Here is a 13,883-nt window from a genome sequence, read left to right as displayed (position 1 = left end):
CATGAGTCTGACCAAACTGCGGGAGGCAGTGGAAGACAGGAGTGCCTGGCGTGCTCTGGTCCAGGGGGTCACGAAGAGTCGGACACGACTAAACAACAACAGCACGTTTTTCTTGAGTTGTTATTCCACACAGGGGCCGCCCAGGGTTTGGGGGACTCCTCCTGTCCACGCAAAGCAGCAGTTCTGTGGAAACAAACTCCTCCCGAAAGCCAAGCCCATTTCAACCAAAGAGTTCAAAAGGTTGTGGCTCAGTACTAATCAACTGCAGGAAAGCACTATTTGATAGGAAATCAACATATCTCATTCTGCAAAACGCAGCCCAGATGCATTCGCTGAGCCTGCAGCCGCATGGACCAAGAAACCGCACTCGCATGGAGCAAAACGGCTCTCTGAGTCTCAGGGAACAGAAGCAACAGAGGAACAAAGCAACCTCGGCGGCAAAGCTCGAAAACAATTATCCTGCCTGTGTCACCGTGAAACAGCCCATTAAGTGTCTACTCATACAAGTGATGTCCTCTGAGCACTATGGACACCTAGTCCAGGTCACAGTGACACAAGAGGGATTGCAGATGTCTGAGCTCCCTGCTTTTTAAAGGGGAAAGTCTGGATAGGGGAGCAGTGCAAATGACAGGGGCTAGGAAGGTAATCACAGTGCTTTGGTGAATCCCAGAGTGGTGACTTTGATGTGACTCAGTCCTAGGCACCGAGGACAGAAGGACTTTCTCCCCCACCCAAAAGTGAGCACTGCAACCTAGCCTTTGCAGAAAACCTGACAACAAATCTTAGGGCACCTTAGAAACCAATGCATATACCGTATTTTTTGCTTACGCACCTGACCGTAAGACGCGCCTAGTTTTTAGAGGAGGAAAACAAGAAAAAAAATATTCTGAATGGAACAGTGCATGTATGATTTTTGTGGTTCATGCTGTGGCTACAGACATGATATGTAATTTGACAGTGAGTTTGGGGTAGCCCAATGAAAAAATCCTGAGAATCTATGTGGTTCCATGCTTTTTGCACCATTGCGGCCCCATGAAACAGCGGATGCGTGGTTTTTTGGGTGCAGGTTGTAGCCATGGACATGCTATGTGATCTGATGGTGAATTTGGGGTGACCCAATGCAAAAATCCTGAGGATCAATGTGCTTTTACCTCCCTCCCCCCAGGCAGCCTCCTTTATCTCTAGAGTCCCTTATCTCCCTCCCGATCGCTTGCCGATCAGCTGCTCAGCGGCTTTGTTTCAACACCCCCTTCTCTCTTGTTTGCCTTAGTGTCTTTTCCTTAGTTGGAGCAGTTTTTTGCTCCTCCTTTTCTTCTAATTTCTCTCCTCGTTGCTTGTTTTAGTATTCCTGTCTCCTCTCCTTGCAAGTTCGCTGTCTTTACCTCCCCACATGCAGGCAGCCTCCTTTATCACTAAAGACCCTTATCTCCCCTCCCGATCACTTGCCAATCAGCTGCTCAGCGGCTTCATTTCAACACCCCATTACCTCTTTCTAAAAAAAAAAGAAAAAGCATGATCTGCTTTTCGCCCCTGGGCAATTCAGCTCCAGGGACCACGCATTCGCTCCATAAGATGCACAGACATTTCCCCTTACTTTTTAGGAGGAAAAACGTGCATCTTATGGAGCGAAAAATATGGTAATGTGATTAGAGCTTTTGCTGCGATATGTATCTGTTAAGAGTCACAACTTCCACGTTAACTTGGTCACATCCAGAGAATGGAAGAGGGCAGGATCCCCAAGGGTGTGCTCTATGGGGAATTGGGTTCAAGCACCCGGCCTGTTGGCAGACCCACTCTGCAGTGCCAAATTAAACCCTGTGGAGGCCCCTAGGCAGTCAAAATCGGGGGCGGGGGGCAGCTTGCAAATGATCTCCTAATACGTTTTTTATTTCACCAGCCCACAAGATCAAATCAGTATTGCTTTGAGCGGTGATAATTTTAGGTTATATGTTAGTGACTAAGTTTAGATAGATAGATAGATAGATAGATAGATAGATAGATAGATACACACACACACACACACACACACACAGACACACAGTGGTACCTCGGGTTACATACACTTCAGGTTACATACGCTTCAGGTTACAGACTCCGCTAACCCAGAAATAGTGCTTCAGGTTAAGAACTTTGCTTCAGGGTGAGAACAGAAATTGCATGGCAGCAGCAGGAGGCCCCATTAGCTAAAGTGGTGCTTCAGGTTAAGAACAGTTTCAGGTTAAGTACGGACCTCCGGAACGAATTAAGTACTTAACCCGAGGTACCACTGTATATTTAACTGTTGCTATATCTGTATCAGGGACGCAGGTGGTGCTGTGGGTTAAACCACAGAGCCTAGGGCTTGCCGATCGGAAGGTCAGCGGTTCAAATCCCCGCGACGGGGTGAGCTCCCATTGCTCGGTCCCAGCTCCTGCCTACCTAACAGTTCGAAAGCACGTCAAAGTGCAAGTAGATAAATAGGTACCTGTAACACCTAATTGAAAATTCAAATGTATCCCTATCGTGTTTTATGACTTCCTTGATATTGTATGTGGGCTGGAACTGGTCTGTGACCGAAATAATAAATTCATTCATTCACTTTGAGTGCATGTCGCGGGGCTAGGAAAATGCGTGGGGCCTCCTCTGCCTGTTTGGTAATCTGGCACTGCCACTCTGTGCTACAAATATGTCCGCAAACATGACATGGAAGTTGGCAACATCAACTCCGACCGCAGTGCCTTGAGACAAACCATCAGGTTGTGCATTGTCCAGAGGAGGAATGACCGCTGGGAGGAGCGCAGAGAGAAGAAATGCCCTGGTGCATCTGCAGCAGCACAACCGGACGCCTTCCTCTGCCCCAGCTGCAACAAAACATATCTCTCCTGTATAGGTCTCTACAGTCACAGCAGGCGCTGTGATTCTCCAATGGTTTGGCTTCACCCTCAAAGCTGCTCTCCTCCATTGTCTCTTGAGACAGACGGGTGCCAACAACAATATGTGTTGGAGTCCAGCCATTCCCAAATATTTTTGGGCCGCCACCCGCTTGGTTCCATAAACTCATCCCTAGTGCCCCCTAACTTAACTTATAAAAAGCATTACTCAGAATGGTGGTTTGTATAATCCACTGAATGAGTGTCACGTCGAAATCTGAAGCAGTAACAATTAAGTTAAAGGTAAAGGGACCCCTGATCCTTAGGTCCAGTCGTGACCGACTCTGGGGTTGCAGTGCTCATCTCGCTTTATTGGCGGAGGGAGCCAGCGTACAGCTTCCGGGTCATGTGGCCAGCATGACTAAGCCGCTTCTGGCAAACCAGAGCAGTGCATGGAAAAGCCGTTTACCTTCCCGCTGGAGTGGTACCTATTTATCTACTTGCACTTTGACATGCTTTCGAACTGCTAGGTTGGCAGGAGCAGGGACCGAGCAACGGGAGCTCACCCCGTCGCGGGGATTCGAACCGCGACCTTCTGATCGGCAAGTCCTAGGCTCTGTGGTTTAACCCACAACGCCACCAGCGTCCCTGTAACAATTAGTAGTAACAATTGTTACTAGTGTAACAATTGTTACCCTGCAGTAACAATTAGCCGCACATTTATTTGAAACCCAATTGAAACTACTTCAACAAAATGGATGACTGCGACACCAGCTTTTCGAAGCCTGATTGCCATGCGCACCTCCAACATCCCCTGGCACCCCCTTGCCTCTTAGCACGCCCCCCCAGGTAATCTCATTGACCCCCAGGGGGTGCTACCACCCACTTCAGGAACCACTGTGTTAGACTGAAGAGTAGCCTTATCATGGGGCAGCTGAAATCATAGAATTGTGGAGTTAGAAGGGACCTTGAGGATCATCTAGTCCAACCCCCTACAAAGCAGGAATAGGCAGCTGTCCCATACGGGGACCGAACCTGAAACTGTGGCGTTATCAGCACCACGCTGTAACCTACTGAGCTCTCGCCCAGAACCAGAAGCAGAGGCATGTCTGGAAAACCTGGCTTCCAATTTCAGCTCCCTAGAAATCTAATAAATACGGTAATGTTCATGATGATCAACTAATAATGGCTCTATAAAGCTTGTCGTGCTACGAAGTTAAGAACGCTGACCCAGAAACTGCCGTTGGACTAGCTGGACCTTTGCTCCAGCAGGGCTCTCCCGATGTTCTCAGGAGCAGCCAAGGCTTGATTTATATGGCAATTCTGATGGAGAGGATATTAAAAGGCAGAGCGTCATGGCGCTTAGTTTGGATTGTTCATCTCAAGAGTTCCAGAGGGTCCCTTTCAGCAGCTTATGAAGTAGCTTTGAAAAGCTTGGAGGTGCTTCTGTAATCCACCTCTGCTCCCTGCGTTTGAGTCAGTTCCCTGAATCGCTTGGCCAATGGGCTGTCGCCACACCCAACTGTTGATCACCTACCTTTTGCCCTGGAATTCCAGGTGGGCCTGGGGCACCTCTCTCCCCCTGCGACCCGGGGGTCCCGGGGTTGCCACGGATACCCTGGATGCCTTGTGCCCCTGGAGGTCCCGGGACTCCGGGCTCACCCTAGTGAGAAGACACCATATTGTCCCGTCACAAGATGAGCACATGTTTTTATAGTATGATCGTGATGAATTATCAGTTACTTTGTACAACAACAACAACAACAACATACCGTATTTTTTGCACCATAACACTCACTTTTTTCCTCCTAGTGCTAGACATTCCTCCTAGACATTTCCTAGGGGAAATGTCTGTGCGTGTTATGGAGGGAATGCCTACGGGTGGCATGCCTACGGATTTTCCTCCTCTAAAAACTACGTGCGTGTTATGGTCGGGTGCGTGTTATAGAGCGAAAAATATGGTAATTTGTTATTTGTACCCCGCCCATCTGGCTGGGTTTCCCCAGCCACTCTGGGCGGCTTCCAACAAAGATTAAAAATACATTAAAATGTCACACGTTAAAAACTTCCCTGAACAGGGGCGAAAGATTTATACGATCTGAAGAGAAACCAGAGTATGGGCTGCCTTCAGATGTTTTCTAGAAGTCTGGTAGTTGTTGTTCTCTTTGACATCTGAAGGGAGGGTGTTCCACAGGGCGGGTGCCACCACCGAGAAGGCCCTCTGCCTGGTTCCCTGTAACCTCACTTCTCGCAGTGAGGGAACCGCCAGAAGGCCCTCGGCGCTGGACCTCAGCGTCCGGGCAGAATGATGGGGGTGGAGACGCTCCTTCAGGTATACTGGGCCGAGGCTGTTTAGGGCTTTAAATGTCAACACCAACACTTTGAATTGTGCTCGGAAACGTACTGGAAACGTATCGGAAACGATAAGTCTCAAAGCGACTTGACAAGGGGAAATACAATAAGTAAATAGCAATTTGGACCTAGAATCATAGAATTGTAGATTTGGAATGGATCATCAATGCAAGAATAGGCAGTTGTCCGATAGAACCTGCAACCTGGGCATTATCACAGCACCACATGCTAAGCAACTGAGCTAACCTAGATATTTATTTTATAGCAGTGGGCACTGCAAAGCACCTAGCATGTTTGCCCAGCGAGGGCAAGTCCTACACACCCTTCCTAGAAGATGTCAGGGACTAGCTGGGTGAAGAGGAGTGGTGGGAGGTACGAGCCAAGGAACCCTCAAGGGAAACCCCAGAGGAGGAAGGCTCAGAGCCCAGGGATTGGTGGTGGGAGACAGAGGAGAAAATTGGGAGGAGGTGGTGTTGGAAGCTGAAGGGGCAAAAGGGTATACTGAGCAAGAAGAGCCAGTGACAGAGAGCAGTTCAGACTCTGAGGCTGAAGCAGTGCAGAGGGGGTCACAAGGCTGCTGGAGAATTCAAAGAGTCTGCCTCTCCTGCTGTAACAAGCTCCTTCTTGGTCTCCAAGAACATGCAGAGTAATGAGAAGAGCTGAACGGAGGTCAGAGGTGCACAGATGCAGTTTGAGACTGCTTGGGAGAAGTGGCTGAGAGTAGACTAAGGCTGATGGACATTTGTTGGTGATTGATACCGGGAAAGGGGGGGTGGAGTTTGGGAATCCAAAGGGGGCATAATTATAATTTGTTTTGTTTTTATTTTGTTTTGTTATCTGCATGAGAATTGGGGAAATCGTGGAAGGGAATTTAGGTCGACTTTAGAAAAAAGGCTTTAAGTATGAGAACAGATGTGCAATTATTGATGTTTATAAGTTATAAGTTATAAATTTATAAGTTAAAAGTTTAAAAGTTAAAATTGGTTTTTCTAAAAGGACTGAAATGTAAAAAGGTTAAAAATTGGGGACAAGAACTTGTTGAGCCAACAATTTGAACTGGAATACAAGAGGGGGAGGTGGGGGGAAGTCAGGAAAATATGTTATTGAAAGTGAGGACTTTGAATTTTATGTGTTTTTAAATCTTTTTTGTTTTGTTTTCTTATTTGTGTTTTTGTGTTTTTCTTTGACTTTTTTGGATAATGGAAAAATCTTTTTTGGATAATGGAAAAATCTTTTTTGGATAATGGAAAAATAAATATCATTTTTTTAAAAAAAGAGAGACTGCTTGGGAAAAGTGGAGCCTTAGAAGGGGCGGAAGGCAGGGACCTTCAGTCCTAGCAACTGCCCTATGGGGGAAGACCCACCGAAAGCGTTGCCGAGTTGTATGCTGTTTCCTTAACAAAGAGTTAACTTCGCCAACAACTCTGCTTCTTCGTGCTGACCTGTATTTGACTCCAGCCTTGACAGATGACCACCATAGGAAGCAACATTAATGAACCAATGGCCTAGGCGAACAAAAAGGCCTTAGTCTGGCAGCTAAGGAAGGCCCCAGATGGGTCTCCCCAAGGACAGCATTCCACAGTGGGGCCACCACCGAAAAGGCTTGTTCTCATGGGGTCAACCTTTACTCCTTCCTCAGGGAAGGTCTTCTGATAAAGACTGCAGGGTCAGAGTTGGCTTGTATGGGGAGAGGTGGCCCTTTGGGTTTTGTGGTCCTCCTGATACATTTTCATCTCTTTGTAGCCTTCAGCTCCCTCAACTGGAAGGGAGGCCAGTTTCACTTTCCACCCTGATGGACTACTTCAGGCTAGTCTGTTTCTCCTTTATAAAGAGTGGGAAACCTGTAGCTCTCTGGACACTGGACTATAGCTCCCTTTGTCCCTGACTGTGGGCTATGCTGTCTGAGGATGCTGGAAATAGGAGTCTAGCAGCACCTGGAAGCATAGCTGTCAAGTGTCCGTTACTTGAAGGGACAGTCCCTTATTCCAGTGCCATGTCCCGCTGCTGTCCCTTATTGATGGATGTCCCTTAAATGTCCCTTAAATTTCAAAGGAAGCAGCTCCTCTCCCTCCCTCCCTGCCGGCCAGGGAGGAGGGAGGCTCCAACTGTGTTGCTTGGCTGTGTTGCTCACCCAATAAGAAGTCTAAGAACGACTGGGGGGTGGAGCTTGCATGCCTTGTGTGTGGCTAGTTAATGCAAGCTGAGGAAGTTTTCGAATGCTGGACGTCATTTTGTTGCATGTGCTGCTGCAAACTCTGCAGTGCAAAGCCAGGCCGGGGAGCCATCTTAAGTTGAGGCTGCATAGGCCTTGTGGTGCATGTGATTCAGATTCTAGTCAGTTGAACCTCTGGTTACAAAGTTGGTTGGACAGTGTTCTCGAAGCTACCAGCATGAATTTGACCAGACTGCAGGAGGACAGGAAGACTGGAGTGCCTGGAAGAGGTGAGGCTGCAGGGTCCCTTATTTTGGCTGCTGGTCCCTTATTTTCAAGGCTGCTGGTCCCTTATTTTCATATCTGTAAGTTGACAGCTATGCCTGGAAGGTTAATCATTCCCCACTCCTGCCCTCTGTAAAGGACTAGTTGGCTGTACAGAGAAATAAACAAAGTCTCAACATGGAGATGGAGCAGTAAAGTTGCAGAACTTACCTTGTGCCCAGGAGGTCCAGCCTGACCAACAGGTCCCCGGAAGCCAATCCCTGGCTCTCCCTTTAGAAAACAGAGCAAATAAAAGAGAAGTGAATCCTGACCACACAGCATAATACACAGGTTCACATGATGCCAATAATCTGTGACTTAAATTGCAAGCAACTCTGCAAACGGAAGATGAGTTGCTTGTTCTGGGTGGCCCCTGATCCCAGCAAAGCCATTCCTTTACCTTTTGACCCACTTCTCCTTCTTCGCCCCTGGCACCCTGGTAGAGACAAGAGCAAAAGGTAAGTTTCTAGTCCTCTTGATGCCATGAAACACCCTGGATATGTTTGGGCAATAACTGATACAGGCTTAGGGGTAAAGGTAAAGGGACCCCTGACCATTAGGTCCAGTCCTGACCAACTCTGGGGTTGCGGCGCTCATCTCACTTTACTGGCCGAGGGAGCCGGCGTACAGCTTCCGGGTCATGTGGCCAGCATGACTTAGCTGCTTCTGGCGAACCAGAGCAGCGCACAGAAACGCCGTTTACCTTCCCGCCAGAGCGGTACCTATTTATCTACTTGCACTTTAATGTGCTTTCGAACTGCTAGGTTGGCAGGAGCAGGGACCGAGCAACAGGAGCTCACCCCGTCACGGGGATTCGAACCGCCGACCTTCTGATCGGCAAGTCCTAGGCTCTGTGGTTTAACCCACACCACCACCTGCGTCCCGATACAGGCTTGTGGGAGGGTGTATTCAAGCTGTAGCGTCTCTGCTCCGATCTAGCAAGGTTTTTTTTGCATCCATATCCAAGGATGTGCTGTGTGCATTATCCATGCCTGGGCTTCCGGAGGTCAAGCTGTCCAGCGACAGTTGCCTGCAACTCTATGTAAAGTCTAGTTTTGAGCCCTGAACTGGGGTATCCAGTTGCTACTGCAATTGCTGGGAGGAACTGGAAGTGCTGTCAAAGATCTCCCAGCCAGTAAGGATGTCTGGACTCTGATTCCTTTGATGTTTTTAAGCAGAGGTTAGATGGTCATCTATCATGGATGCTTTAGCTGAGATTCCTGCATTGCAGGCGGCTATCAAGTTGTTGTTTTTATTTTGATTCTGTACTTTGTGGTTTTATATTTTGATTTTATTCTGTGAACCATTTTGTATATTGTTATTCATTTTCCATATTTGTCCATAGTATATCCATAAACAAATAAATCCTCCTGTATATACAATTCTTGTTGTCTGTCTGTATTCATTTACAACTACTGTTCGTTATATTAATCTCCTTATACATTTTGCTTCTTATTATTTTCATTATCCATCACTTTTCTTAATCTTTCCCGTTATGAGGTTTATTTCCAATTCCACTGGTTTCACTATTTCACCTTATCTTTCCTATATACGACATAACTTTTTCCCATTCTTTTTGAAATGTTTCCTCTTCCTGTTGTCTAATTTTCCCTGTTAATTTGGCTATTTCTGCACATTCCATTACCTTCTGTCGCCATTCTTCTACTGTTGGTATTTGCTGTTGTTTCCAGACCTGGGCTAGCAGTAACCTCGTTGCTGTTGTTGCATATAAAAACAATTTCTGGTCGTTCTTGACTATATCTTCTCCTACCATTCCTAACAAGAATGCCTCTGACTTTTTCAAAAACGTATATCTAAAGATCTTCTTTAGTTCGTTGTATACCGTATTTTTTTCTCTATAAGACTCACTTTTTCCCTCCTAAAAAGTAAAGGGAAATGTGTGTGCGTCTTATGGAGCGAATGCAGGCTGCGCAGCTATCCCAGAAGCCAGAACAACAAGAGGGATCACTGCTTTCACTGCGTAGCCATCCCTCTTGCTGTTCTGGCTTCTGAGATTCAGAATATTTTTTTTCTTGTTTTCCTCCTCCAAAAACTAGGTGTGTCTTGTGGTCTGGTGCGTCTTATAGAGCGAAAAATACGGTATATTTTCCCAGTATGTTCCAACTTTATGATTCTATGACCTTTGTTGCTTACCTTCTCCCCTGGCTCTCCTGGCTCTCCTGGTTCCCCCTGTAAGGGAAAAAGAGAGAGAGAGAGCTCACTGTACCCTCAGGCTCAGATCCTGATGTTTACATGCTTTCCATCGCATAGCAAAGATTTCGGACAGCCCCGTTCCATGTGCTCCCCTTGCACAAATGCAGAGATCAGAGCGTGTCCTTCGACTGCTCCTCTTGGCCAAAGCCTCTCCAAGCTGTGCCAGTTCTCCCTGTCCAACAGTGCAGCGGCCCTCCCCATTTCTCCTTCCTCCTCAATGCAAGAGTGGGGAACGTGTTATGTACTGACGTTCTCACCCTGGGCCAGCAGGGGGATACTGTAGATAGTTATGCAAATAAGGGATCGAAAGTGACGTTCAGTGATTGGATGGTTTTAGAAAATTGTTACAGTTGCGTTGTAGTGGAGCTCTATATAAGCAGGCTGGCAGAGCCCTTCAGTTCAGTTCAGTTCTGGCCTCAGAATAAAGAAGAGCTGTTTGAAGAATCGCTGTGTTGTTTGATATGTTCGCCCACAACTTAACAGAACACATGGCCCATCAGATGTTGCCAGACCCTTGACTGAAACTCTGGAAAGGTACTGCTAGTCTCAGTGAAGACAATAGTGAACCACATGGGCCAATAGTTTGAGTCAGTATAATGCAGCTGTGCAAAGCCACTTCCGCCCTGCAGAGGAGGTGGGATTGTGGGCGTCACAGCGCAGCCCCCGCGCAATTGGGGGAATCCCCAGCCGTGTCACTCCCTGGCCAGCCAATCGGCTGGCTCAGGGGGCGTGGCCTGCCCTATTCAATGCAGGCGCGGCCAGGGATCTCCCTCTTTTCCTGCCTACCAGCTGTTCCTGTTTCTCGCCCTTTAAGGTTTTCGTTCCTTGACCTTACTATGGACCTCGGCTGGTCGCCCTTGAGGGGCCTGGCAGGAATTTTTCCACTTGGCAAATTGGCACCAGCCACTTGGTTTTCACCTACCTTGTAGCAAATCATCACAACTTTCTGGGTATTGGCAGTTAAGGCATTGGTACTGTTTTGTAGATGGAAGAGGGGAGGAAGCGCCATCACCTGCCCAGCATATTGAAGGGTAGCCCGATAAAGGATTCCGGGGGGCGTGGCCCTGTCCGAAGCCTGGGGAGGTGAGTGCCTAAGGCACACCCCCTATCGGTGATCCTGGGGGAGTTCCTAGTTGATGTGCATCAGCAGGACTCCGCCTACTGGTGGTTAACCCTTCCCGGACTTCAAGTGGACAGGCTGAAACCGGATATAGTCGGTTAGGACCAATGCCAAAGCCAATACCGCTCATCACCTGTAACCAATGAAGTTGTGGCCTTATTTAGCCCATTAACCTTCATAATTGTGTCATGTGTCTTTATTTCCACGGGGGGGGGGGGCAGGAACTCGCCACGCAAGGAGATCTACTAGGAAATGGGGGGTGGGAGTAAGGAATTGAAGGGAGCATTTAGAATCCTGAAATCCAGCTTTCTGTAGTAGCGCAACGTTTTGCCACAAGCCCCAATTGTCGCCCACGCACACATGTGCACAGATGTTACAGCTGTGCAAAGAAACTGACCTGTTCTCCTTTGCTGCCTTGGCTTCCAGGTGCCCCCTTTTCTCCCTGAAAAAAACAGAATTAAAGAGAAAAAGAAACCTTGTCGTTTCCAAGCACAGTCCAGCTATGTGGAATCTCGCAGGAGCCTCTTGGGACGCCGGCATGATTGCGGCTGAATCGCTAAGAGCACGGTAGCGGATTTCCTCCTCCTCCATTTGGAAAAGGCAACATTCCACCAGGAACCAGAGGGCAAAAGGTAATGAAAAAATACCGTATTTCTAGCTCTATAAGACGCACCTTCCCCCTCCTAACAAGTAAGGGGAAATGTGTGTGCGCCTTATGGAGCAAATGCAGGCGGGAGGCTCTGCTCAGCACTCCCTTTAAAGAGCCGCGTGGAGCGTGTGTGCGACCCTTTGGGGCTTTTCCCCGAGGAGAAGGGCTGCCCTTCTCCCTCCTTGGTAAAAGCCCCCAAGAGCCGCACACACACTCTGCGTGCTCTTTAAAGGGAGCACGGCTCTTGGGGGAGCCTTAGCTGCACGCAGCCTCTCACGGGCAGGGGATGAAGGCTCCCCTTGTCCGGGAGAGGCTGTGCGAGGCCAAAAAAGAAGCCAGGACAGCCAGCAGGATTGCAGGGATCCCACTGGCTGTCCTGGTTTCTTGTTTAGCCGCGTGAAGCCTCCGCAGCGCACAGGAGCCTTCATCCCCGAGCCCTGCGGAGGCTTCGCGGGGCTATCCAAAAGCCAGAACAGCAAGAGGGAGCGATACACAGTGCTCCCTCTTGCTGTTCTGGCTTCTGGCTTAGCTACAGGAAGCCTCCGCATGGCAGCGGGGAGCCTTCATCCCGCTGCCTTGCGGAGGCTTCACACGGCTATCCCTGGCTTTTGCAGGAGATGCGCGGCTCTGTCCCTTCCCCCATCTCCCAGAAAAGCCCCCAAGAGCCGTGCTCCCTTTAAAGAGTGCACGGCTCTTGCGGGACGTTGGGGAAAAGCCAGGAGGCTTTGTAGGGATATCGCGGAGTGGGGAGTGGGGTCCGGAGGCAGCACACTTCCCCACCAGCAGGCAGCCACAATCTGCCTGCACGCGTGACCTTGGGGTGCAGGGAAAATCCCCCCCCCAGACAAGCCACAGCTGTCTGTACATCGTTCCACCAATGTCTGACCTTTTGCGGTCACAGAGTCAGCGGTGTCCTGTCTGTAACCCTTTTCCATGAGACTTTTGTCTCCTACGTCATACACTGTGCAAGGGGGAAATGACGCTGTGGAACAGGTGCCAAAATAGCTTCGTACCACCCCACGATTTCGGGACGGAAGATGTGTAAAGGTCACAGCCCAAAAATGTATTTGCCTAGCTTGCATGTTTGTCTCAATAAAAAGAGGCTCCACAGGAATGGTAGCTAGCTCGCTCGCTTCAGACCACCTGTGCGCAGCTCACATCATGATCAACACCTGTCTTGGGCCTTCACTTCAAGGCTTGCTTTCGCTGAAGTCAGGAGGGCAAGAGGGACCAGTGCGCACCAATCCCGCTTGCTCTCCTGGCTTCAGGAATAGCCCCGCAAAGCCTCCTGAGCGAAGATGGAGGAGCGCTCCCTCTTAGCTCAGGAGGCTTTGTGTTGCTTTTTTATTTCTTGTTTTCCTTCCCTAAAAACTAGGTGTGTCTTATGGTCCGGTGCGTCTAATAGAGCGAAAAATACAGTATAGCAAGGCAGCAGGGCTTTCTTGCTGGTGGTTGTCCCTGGAATCTCACTGACTGCGCACAGGAGGAATTTGGAAGCCAATCCACGTTTTGCAGGTGATTTAGGAACATAGGGAGATGCCCTGAAGGAGCGTCTCCACCCCCATTGTTCTGCCCGGACACTGAGGTCCAGCGCCGAGGGCCTTCTGGCAGTTCCCTCATTGCGAGAAGCAAAGCTACAGGGAACCAGGCAGAGGGCCTTCTCGGTAGTGGCGCCCGCCCTGTAGAACGCCCTCCCATCAGATGTCAAAGAGATAAACAACTACCTGACATTCAGAAGACATCTTGAGGCAGCCCTGTTCAAGGAAGTTTTAATGTGTGACATCTTAGTGTATTTCTAGTCTTTGTGGAAGCCGCCCAGAGTGGCTGGGGAAACCCAGCCAGATGGGCGGGGTACAAATAATAAATTATTATTATTATTATTATGTCTTATCCCCCCTCAGACCATTGTTCCATCTAGCTCAGTACAGTGGTACCTCGGGTTACATACGCTTCAGGTTGCATACGCTTCAGGTTACAGACTCCACTAACCCAGAAATAGTACCTTGGGTTAAGAACTTTGCTTCAGGATGAGAACGGAAATCGTGCTCCGGTGGCGCAGCAGCAGCAGGAGGCCCCATTAGCTAAAGTGGTGCTTCAGGTTAAGAACACTTTCAGGTTAAGTACGGACCTCCGGAACGAATTAAGTACTTAACCTGAGGTACCACTGTACTGGCTACACTGACTGGAAGCTGCTCTCCAGGGTTTCAGAAAGGGGCCATTCCC

At 48.8% G+C, this 13,883-nt stretch overlaps 2 protein-coding genes across 2 annotated transcripts in view; both read right to left on the bottom strand.

The window, feature by feature from the left end:
- The window catches only part of LOC128422517 (collagen alpha-1(VII) chain-like), a 69,891-nt gene extending 61,830 nt beyond the window's left edge, over positions 1 to 8,061 (bottom strand). Inside the window, exons 1-2 of the mRNA XM_053406609.1 lie at positions 7,849 to 8,061; positions 4,387 to 4,512 (exon numbers count right to left, since the gene is read on the bottom strand). Of these exons, the coding sequence (XP_053262584.1) occupies positions 4,387 to 4,512; positions 7,849 to 7,959 (237 nt within the window). The 5' untranslated portion in view covers positions 7,960 to 8,061. The remainder of the gene's footprint in view (positions 1 to 4,386; positions 4,513 to 7,848) is intronic.
- Positions 8,062 to 8,143: 82 nt separating this feature from the next.
- The window catches only part of LOC128422516 (uncharacterized), a 31,849-nt gene continuing 26,109 nt past the window's right edge, over positions 8,144 to 13,883 (bottom strand). Inside the window, exons 9-11 of the mRNA XM_053406608.1 lie at positions 11,409 to 11,453; positions 9,832 to 9,867; positions 8,144 to 8,170 (exon numbers count right to left, since the gene is read on the bottom strand). Of these exons, the coding sequence (XP_053262583.1) occupies positions 8,144 to 8,170; positions 9,832 to 9,867; positions 11,409 to 11,453 (108 nt within the window). The remainder of the gene's footprint in view (positions 8,171 to 9,831; positions 9,868 to 11,408; positions 11,454 to 13,883) is intronic.

The sequence above is a fragment of the Podarcis raffonei genome, chromosome 10 (genome assembly GCF_027172205.1).
Source record: "Podarcis raffonei isolate rPodRaf1 chromosome 10, rPodRaf1.pri, whole genome shotgun sequence".
Taxonomy (NCBI): Eukaryota; Metazoa; Chordata; class Lepidosauria; order Squamata; family Lacertidae; genus Podarcis; species Podarcis raffonei.
Note: the sequence above shows the minus strand (reverse complement) of the source record. Positions and strands in the feature narration are given on the sequence as shown.